Here is a 9,785-nt window from a genome sequence, read left to right on the forward strand (position 1 = left end):
CCCATGGACCGATCATGCTGGATCGCGAACTCATTCAAGTTTATCCCGCCTTACACCTTCAAACCAAATTTCATTAAAATCGGATAAAAATTACTCAAGTTATCGTGTTCACGGACACATATATATATATATAAATCTATATATATATATATATATACATATATAAAAATTTGAACGAATGGTGTTTTTGGCCTCTGGGGACATTAAAATGAAAAAGTAAATCAGTCCCGGGCCTAAGTCTTGCCATGAGACCTACGGTAATAGCTACTTCCCTATAGGGAAATTCGCTAAAATAAGAGAGACACGATTAAAAGTGAATGGTAAAACACAAGTTTCACTTCATCGAAATCTACCTCGTATTCAGGTGGAAACCCAGGACTTGTACATTGTAAACACATTTTTATAAGATGTTTCGTTAGAACTTTTAGACACTTAGTTTTCCGACTCCGTCAGATTTTGTACAATTATTGTTGCCATGTTCCATCTTCCAACTTCAGATGGAACGTCAGATTCCTGATCTTGGAATTGTGAAACTTGTTTTTTAGTCAGGCATAGAAAACGTCATCAATAATCTTTTAAGAACATTTAAACGCGAGACTGTGATCGTAAACTATGTGGTTACTAGGCAAAATCTACAAAGTTGTAATATTCCAGAATTGTCGTCTAAATTATTAAAATGTCTTTTGTACTAAATTATTTTGTAAACATGGCCTGTACCATCGGTCATAGGTCTGTCAATGCTTTTGTCAATTTTCCTTTCTACTCGAAAGACGACGAGCCTACACTAGTAGGTGGTACTCTTGAAAAGTAAGTTTTTAAAGTAAAATACGAATGTTTTCAAATTATGAGGTTAAAGATACAAAAAAGTGCAAAGAGCTATGAAAATACTGTGTTAAAACTACACACGAAATGTACCACTGTGATATCTCGTAAACAATTAATAGAGAAGAATTCAAATAAGGGTCTCCACCGATTTGTTTATGATAGTAACAAATTAAATAAATGTATTTGCAGTTAGCCGTCATATCCAAATATGGTTGACAACCTTGAAACGTAGATTGTTTACGAACTAAAATTTTATTCGCTATTAATTCTTTATTTTTTTCAATTCTACACCTAATATTTATGTGTGTATTGTCTGTGTAAATTTAATATTTTTCATTTAAAAAACGTAGACAATTTTGATGGGATTAATTGAAAAAAAAAGTTTAGTCAATGAACAATTCTATGACTAAATGTACTTTTCTTCACTTATATTTCGTGTAAATAATTATTAAATTAGATGAATTTTGACAGTAATATACTGTTTCAGATCCATAACTGGAAAACCTGAAGATGTATCAAAAGATATCGACAGTAGTTTAAATGTCATGGAACATGGAACATGGAATTTAACATGGAATTTAACATGGAATTTAAGTGTCAATGAAAATAATGCAGACAAGACCCATTCCAAGAGTGGTGCAGATGATTTAAGTTGTCATGATGCTCTTTGTGAAAATTCAGATGAGTATACACCTGACGGAACTTTAAAACTTGAAGATAACGATGAAACTACGCTGCCTAATCATGAAGAAGTCTTGAACTGCGATAAAGAATCCAAACGAGATTGTGATTTTACATATAAAGACGTTATCCATGTTGTAGTTGGCAACAGTAAACCTGAAGATGTGTCAAAAGACGATAGAATAACACGCATAACACCAAACGACGGTTTTGATCAAGTTGAGAACCAGGAAAGCAATGTCCACCAAACAGCTGACGAGAATTTGGAACTTGAAGTGTCAAACTTGAAAGAAATGTCAAACTCGTTGGATGATAATGTTTTGGAAACGAATGCGGAACCAGGAGTTATACAAAGCTGCAGAGACTTAGAAAAAGAAAATGAATCAAAAGATAGTAACTTGCAGAAAATACTTGACAAATACGAAACCCGTGTTTCTAGAGACAGTGCAACAGGCGAAACAGTCTTGCCACACAATGAGAGTAGGCATATACGTCCTTATTGTGATAGTGGTATAGGCCTTGTATTTGAAAGGGACCACAAAAACGAATGTTTTAATCTCACACCAGAAAAACTTGATAAAGAAGAACATTCACTTAATGACAGACCGATGTGTCCCATTGTCCCAACTCATGAAAGTGAAGGCCCTCAAACTCCTAAAACTGACCTCAACTCGGAAAACACTCCAGCTTTGAAAACGAAAATGTCAAAGGAACTTGGAATTGAAATGAAATTTACAGGGATTTCAGTAATCTTGGAACCTTCAAGAAAGGCAGACGATGCGTCAAGCACTTGTTCAAATGACAGCTGGCACAGGTGGATTGGTAAATTCATGTCAAATCTTCAGCCAACATCTCCTATCGTTCGAGAAGTTTCCCCTGTTGAAATTTCCACCACCCCAGAGGAATGCGACTGTACGAAATCCCATTGTTGTCTTCAACTCGGGGATATCGATGAAGGATGTCCGGAAATGAATTAGTGTAATGTTGCAAAATAAGCTTATTTTTCTGGCTAAAATTGTTATTGTTCAACTAAATAAACTGGAATACACAATACTAAACCATAAAAGTCTTGTATATTTTTTCAAACTTATATAATACCTACTATCTAAACTAGATTATGGGTTTCCCCGGCCAAATTATGTCTGGGTCGTTGACCTGGCAAAATACTGAGCGTTGTTTCGGATCTACGGCGATTCCTGAATGACTTAAGTACAACATTAAGTTGAGCTATTTAATATTCTCAATTTTATTGTGCTATTATTTATTTTTATTTTATTTATTTTTGCTATTATTATTTATCCATCTATGTATAGATTCATCTTCTTTTAAGAATTTCAACATTGCCATAAGAGCATTGATGCAAAAAATGTAAGGTGTTAATTTGTACTAAACAGTAATTTATAGGTTTTTAAGGGGTAAAACAGGCCCCCCTATTCTGTTTCATTCTAACCTATCCAGCGCATTTTGTAATATGGTAACAAGGTTGGTTATACAGTACATATGTAGGCTAAGTAACAGATTGCAGATTTGATTTCCAGGATCGATGTGTCAAATTAGAGAGTAACGAATGGAGTTATTGGTCGAAGTAATTAACTCTCGTCCTTAGAATGATTCCCTCAAAATTCTAAAGATTCAATCGTTATCTGTTTGTATGAATAAGAAATCGTTATTTTGGACAAGATTTAATATATGGTGTAGGTCTTAACATATAGCCTACATATAGGTCTTAACATATGTTATAGGATATAACAATCTTAACAATCATAAACACTTTAATGCACGTCTTTCTCTAGAAGCTAGATAGTGAAATTTGACATTTTTAGTTACGGTTATTACCAAATGTAAAACTATCATCACATAGAATTAAGTATTGCTATCGCTTACTCTCTAGTAACATCAAAATCCACCCGTTTTGAAATTTACCCTGAAGCCCCATTACCCCCTTCTAGACATTTTAGTCATTAATTACATATAATATACATGTGCTCCAGACCTTACAACAGGGTGGTAATTTTACTGGTAATTAAGCTGAGGAAATATGGCTAAGTCGGTGACATGATGTACACAGCTATATACATTAAATCCAGGGCATTCTCAGGGTCCTCTCACTTGCCGTTTCGTGTAAACGCAAGGGTCTCGGGCAACAGTGTTTCCAAAGGCTACATTTCACGTAGAATCGAAATTAGGGCGTCGTTTTGAAGAGATTTTAAAATACGATGGCTGCAAAATGTTTATTATTGAACCATAAAGACCGAAAATCTTCTTTTCAACGTAGACGAAAAACGAAAATTTTTAACTGCTTTAACTTATTATAGAATTGTTACTTTAAAATACCAGGGTTGCATATATTGTTCTCTGTTCTGTAAAACCCCACTCATTGTTTTTTACTAGCATGTATGGATAATTTACAAAAGCAGTTGCCGTGAACGTCTGCAAGCGCTTCTCGTGGCTGTTCAATGGCGCAACATAGCTACTGAAGCCCGAGCTGAGATTTCCGAGCTGAGGTAGAGCGCACCCTAAACCAATAAAATTTTGTTTACCAAGTTTTTAATGCAATGACAAAAATCACTCATAAGCTAAAAGACCATTCCATTAATACAAAAATGTGTTTTGTAGGCTATTGCTATCTATATATTAATACGCAAGCGGTTTTCTTTTCACAGTCATAACTCGATAACGGATTGACGGATTTAAACGTTCGAGGTGTCAAATTAAAGGTATTTTCACGTAGATGTGCAAATACGTCTCAGAATATTTAGAAAGGGCACCATTTAAGTACAGTTAAGGGCTGAAGTTTGGAAGGTGGCGCTATCTGTTGAAATTTGATCAAACTCATTTCCCTTTGTTTACAAATAACATATGGAATGAATGTAGTTTGAAATAGTTTTTAAGGTTAAGAGGTGGCCGGAGTCAACCAAAATATCACCGTTTCACAGCGCCTTCAAATACAAAAATGCGGTAGCGCCACCATCGCCGCGGTCACTAGTAGGACTAAAAACCCTCAAGCTAATAGGAGAACACCACCCACCACCGGGAGCCGGTAACCAATATTGTAGTACGGTACAGTAAATACTAATTATATTTTGTGTCCTACTGCCTCATACTCGCGTGTCATACACTAACCACGTGGAGAAAAGACTCCTCTAAAAATTCTCGATTCACTTTTTTTTAAGAATCGTTAAGTCATATTGATTTACATTTATAGATTGAATAACAACTATTCTTTGAATGTTATATTAGCTATAGAAACATATTCTGTAAATATACGTAAGAATAATATAATACAAATTTCTAATTACGTTGCTTTTCGAGTAAAAATAGCAACCTTGAAAATTAAAAGGACTGTAGTAAATTTTAACGACTCACTTTTACAATTCTATTAATTACCGTCGTAACTATTACAAGACCAGAGATGAGGTAAACCAGAAATCATATTAGTCCGTACGAGAAAATGGGGACATTTTTAAACATTCATCATAAAAAATTTAGTGAGATTTGAATCGTTTGTTATTTCAATCATCTATATAAATTGTTCTAAGCTTGTTTGCAATCTATTAGTTTTAAATTAGGCAAATATATTATTTTGAGAATTAGATTTTTAAGAACGTTTATCATTTTAATTATCAAACATCCTACGACACCAGACATTGTGATGTTGAACTAATGAGGACCAATAGCTGACTGTCTTCTAATTGTAACGGGGTTAGAAGTATGACTCACTCAGGGCCGTCTCCACGGCTGTGTCCCCAACTGAGCAGACACAATAGACCCAAGGGTTCGACTATTAGCACGGTCCAATGGTTTCCACATTGTTTGTGTTTTGGCATCCTATCTACTCAAGACTCAAGCGTGGCTGTACCCACCTTCCAAGCAAATCGACCTCAACGCCGCACTTCATGACCAGCTTTCTCCTATGTATCTGTCTTATATTAATTGTATAATCGGTGACATTATTTAAATACATACATAAAGATCGAAATATAAAAGGGGAAAAAACTAAACAGATTTATAAATTTTTAAACAAAAATGATTTTATTTACTAAAGTAAACATAAATGGCAAAACCCAGAAGTAGACCTACACATCGATTATAAAAGTAAGAAGTAAGTAATATATGACAATAGATCAATATTAAAACGACAGCATGAATATTGATATGGTCATTATGGTAAACAATTTCAAAATATGATTAATAGTTGATGTATTATTTATGGTTTTATTAATATATTTTTATAATTAATACAAATATTATTTAACAATATAGTCGAGTAAAATATACACCGGAGATAACAAAGAGAAGGGAAGGTTGGTATTGTAATAATTTCGAAAAAAAACCACGCTGATATAAGCCTGTGGACGGTTCAAAACTCAATAAAGATATAACACGATTAAAACAAACACTAATAAATATTAAAAACAATTGCATAAAATAATAATTGTCTTAGTGAAAAGCCTAATAGTAAACACAATTATAACAGAAATTGATAATAAAATGCAGACTATTTACAAAAATATCAAAACATACCAACTAAACATAAAATTTACATGGGATACGAGATAAAAATAGTGTAAAAAAACAAGGAAAATTTACATGGGATACGAGAATAAAAACAATATAAAACAAATACAAGGGAAAAACACAGGAGATAACAAAGAGAAAGTTAGGTTGACATTGTAATAATTTCGAAAAAAAACACGCTGATATAAGCCTGTGGACGGTTCAAAATTCAATAAAGATATAACACGATTAAAACAAACACTAATAAATATAAAAAAATTGCATAAAATAATAATTGTCTTAGTGAAAAGCCTAACAGTAAACACAATTATAACAGAAATTGATAATAAAATGCAGACTATTTACAAAAATATCAAAACATACCAACTAAACATAAATTTTACATGGGATACGAGATTAAAATAGTGTAAAACAAAAACAAGGGAAATTTACATGGGATATGGATATTAAAAAACCCTAATGAATGCCTAATACAAAAGAAAACTAAATACAAACAATCCCGCAACAAAGTGCATTACTGCATTACTGTGGCGTATTTTCTGGCTTGCGGGTTTTGCACAGACTTTTCTTTTTCATGACTGCTTTGGCCTTTGCTTCTTCTATGTAGGAGGGATTTCTGATCGGCATTGACCTGTTGTGTCGCGGGTCGATGATTTCTGGAAGAAGGCAGTCCTTGTAAAATCGCTGCAATTTTGGAAACATTTTTTCCTTCCAAAACTCGTCGTCACGGTCAACTTTGGCTATTTTTATCCCCTTTGGTGTCCATAATGTGAAATAGCAAAATTGGCGCCTAGTCACTCTCAGTTGTCCCTGTATTTGGTAATAAAAATTATGGTTCCGGTTTATGTCACCTATTTCCCCATTTTTTTCAAGTGTCCAGAAGGTGCATTTCCTTGTCTTGATTGCGTCCTCTGGTGTTAAGTCTTTAGCTGATGATGGACACTTGATTTCCACAGTGGCAACATCACTCACCAGACCATCAGGACTTCCTCCAAGGAAAGGGTACTCACTGTCTATAAAAATTCCACACTTTAGCACATTTTCCCCGATTTCCTTTTCTAGGACTACTCTCGCTGTCTCTTCGTTGGTCCTGCCATATTGCATAGCTTCACAATCGACAACTGTGTAAAGTATTTGCTTGACCAACGACTCGCAACCAGTGGTTGGGCGCATTTTGCACACTCGTCCAAAGTTTGATGCCGTAAGAAGGCTCCTCCGCAGTTCAAGCCATTCGCTGCTGTCAGACTGAAGGACTGTTTCTCGCTCAATCCGGTGACGTTCTTCATCCGTTTTTTTTAGACTGGCCAGAAACTCTTCTGATTCTCTTTCCATGGTTTTCTCGTCAATATCCGGCCTTTGTGCGTTTAGTCCGTAATCAATTTCTTCATTCATATTGTTTGAGAATAAAGACTTGCGGCATCTCTTGCTGTTCCTCTTCTTGTCCATTTTCCTTTTCCTTTTCATTTGATTGCTTTTAGCAAAAGTACCGGGACTAGATTTATATACCGCCTTGTGAAACTTGTAGTGGGCTTGGCCGGAGTTGTACTGTACCACAGCAGCTGTACAGCGACCTTGATACGAACCGCTTAAGGCGAAATTAATTCGCTTTCCACCAACGAATTTCGCAACAATGGAGTTGAAGTGTTCAACATAGTTGCTCGTGACATCAATCAGCAAACTCCGGCTATGTCGACTTACATCTCTGAACACTTCACAGATCGCTGAATATAGTCCAACAGAGGTGAGCTGTGGTACTAAGTTGTTTGTTGCTGGAGCAGTTGTTGGGTCTTGTTCGCAGAAATATCCTCGTTCCTTACACTGTTTGTGTTCGCCAAAGATGTGGCTCGGAATATTGAGAATATCTTCCCTCAAACAATCAATCTTCTCGTTGATAAGTCGGTTTTCTGTTTTCCGGTAATCTTTAGCTTTTGTTACGGCCACCCTGCATCGCAATATGCTATCCCCAATTTTTTTTTCGAAGGAGTACAGAGGACTTCTGTGTTTTGGAGCATGCAACAGCCTTCATCCTGGTACACATATTTCGAAGCAGATGGTTTTTACATTCTACTTTTTCGACCGTAAAATGTTTATATGGTCGGCTCTCTAATATTCTTTTATAGACACTACTGTCGCCATCTGCGATTAATCTAGCATACCGTATTTGATGCATTTCTTCACTTTTCTTGAACCCCTCGCAGATAATCGCTGCCTCCATGCTGGTCGAACTTTGCTTCATCCCCCAGTTTTTGTAGCATGTATGCGGTTGAGCTGCATCACCCTTTCCTTCGGCCCGTGCACAGGTAGTACAATATTTGTTCTTCACACCAAGGAAAATCACTTTTCTGGTTCTGAAACCCACGATTGCCGCCTGAAAAAAATAAGAACAAATATGTTGAAATAGTGAATAAAGAAGAATTGCTCATGGACGAAATGTAAAATTTGTTTTTAAAATATTCTAAAAAGTACTCTGTTACATTGATTTTTAATGGTTTGGTTAGGTTAATTAAAATAATATGTTATGGAATGCTAATTTCATGAACTTTAGAAACACATATAAAAACACATTTTTGTATTTTTTTTCTTTTCAGTACAATATCAATAACAATGCCAGTTCAACTCGGCACGGTGTTCGCGATAGCGTGTTAAAACGCGTAATAATATTTTTTATTAATGTAATTTTGTTTGGCTTTTACTAGCAGCCTGTGAAACTTCGTGACTTCTACATTCGTGATATATATTTCAATTAATTTACAATTTACTATTGCTCTGTACAACCACAAAATCAACGTAATTGATTTTATTATTTACATTTTATACAAATAAGAGCATAACAATATTTTACTTTAATTCACTAAAACATAACAAACTGTAACGATAACCTTATTTTCGTGTAGATTTAAACAAAATATTCTATCATGGACATCTGTTATGATGTAAACTAATGTAGGCCTAAACTTGTAAAAGTTCAGGCAATTGACAAAAGAATTCAGCAGAAACTCTGAAATTTTAAAAGCCTACGAACGAAGGGCTTTCACGGGATAACATCCAAACCCGCACAAAGTACATTTACAGGAGAAGAGCCTTAAACTGATAATCAATATGCCTATACAAATAAAATATTTAGGGGTCGATTTGCTGCACACAAAAATCCAACAAATTATTTAAGAATACAAAAATAATAAATAGCACTATAGCTGTAGGATAAAAGTGAAAGGTTAGATAAATAGCAATATATTGGATTACTTACAACGCCTGACAAGGAGGAGTAGTTTGTCCTGTACGATCTTTTGCACCAAGCCCCGTCAGCAACCACGGTGATAAGCGGCGTGCCGTCCTTATCAAGGTCGCCGTCCTCTCGCGCCAGCCGTGCCTCCTCTGCAGCCGCTGCTTCCATCTCCAACAACGCCGTTGCTGTCCAACCCGCTGACACCTTCTCTTCATACTTTTTAAACGTTTTTTGTGACATTGGTGGTATGTCGAGGACACTTAAAAACTCCTCTACCTGAGCATGACCACCGCCAGTTGTAACCGTCCCACAAACAGCACCAGTGTTCACATCCATAAGTTTTTCATTATTTAATTCAGTCCACAAAGTACTTTGGTAAGAGCACATTTTACATTTGACACCGAATCCACTTTTGATGCCGACCCTCTTCTCCGAAACTATTTCAAAATCAGCGAATTTGCAGCCAAATGGGCTGTGATTGTCCAACTGTTTTATTTGTTTAAAAAGGTCCCCAATATTCACTATTCTTCTACCA

The 9,785-nt window shown here is 35.4% G+C and overlaps 1 protein-coding gene across 1 annotated transcript; it reads left to right on the forward strand.

Annotated features, from left to right (window-relative positions):
* The first annotated feature begins 641 nt into the window (after window positions 1–641).
* On the forward strand, window positions 642–2,483 carry LOC128995785 (uncharacterized). Its single transcript, XM_054420803.1, has 2 exons — window positions 642–807; window positions 1,313–2,483. The coding sequence occupies exons 1-2, from the start codon at window positions 677–679 to the stop codon at window positions 2,481–2,483; spliced, it is 1,302 nt and encodes a 433-aa protein (XP_054276778.1). The 5' UTR covers window positions 642–676.
* Window positions 2,484–9,785: the final 7,302 nt, after the last annotated feature.

Source organism: Macrosteles quadrilineatus, unplaced genomic scaffold (genome assembly GCF_028750875.1).
Source record: "Macrosteles quadrilineatus isolate MER2022 unplaced genomic scaffold, UCM_ALF_1.0 Scaffold_5__1_contigs__length_97177068, whole genome shotgun sequence".
In the NCBI taxonomy this organism is placed as follows: Eukaryota; Metazoa; Arthropoda; class Insecta; order Hemiptera; family Cicadellidae; genus Macrosteles; species Macrosteles quadrilineatus.

Excerpts from the sequence above, each read along its gene's own strand:
- LOC128995785 (XM_054420803.1), top strand. The coding sequence starts at position 677 with ATGTCTTTTGTACTAAATTATTTTGTAAACATGGCCTGTACCATCGGT. Across the intron at positions 808-1,312 it reads GTAGGTGGTACTCTTGAAAA|ATCCATAACTGGAAAACCTG; the intron begins GTAAGTTTTTAA and ends ATACTGTTTCAG.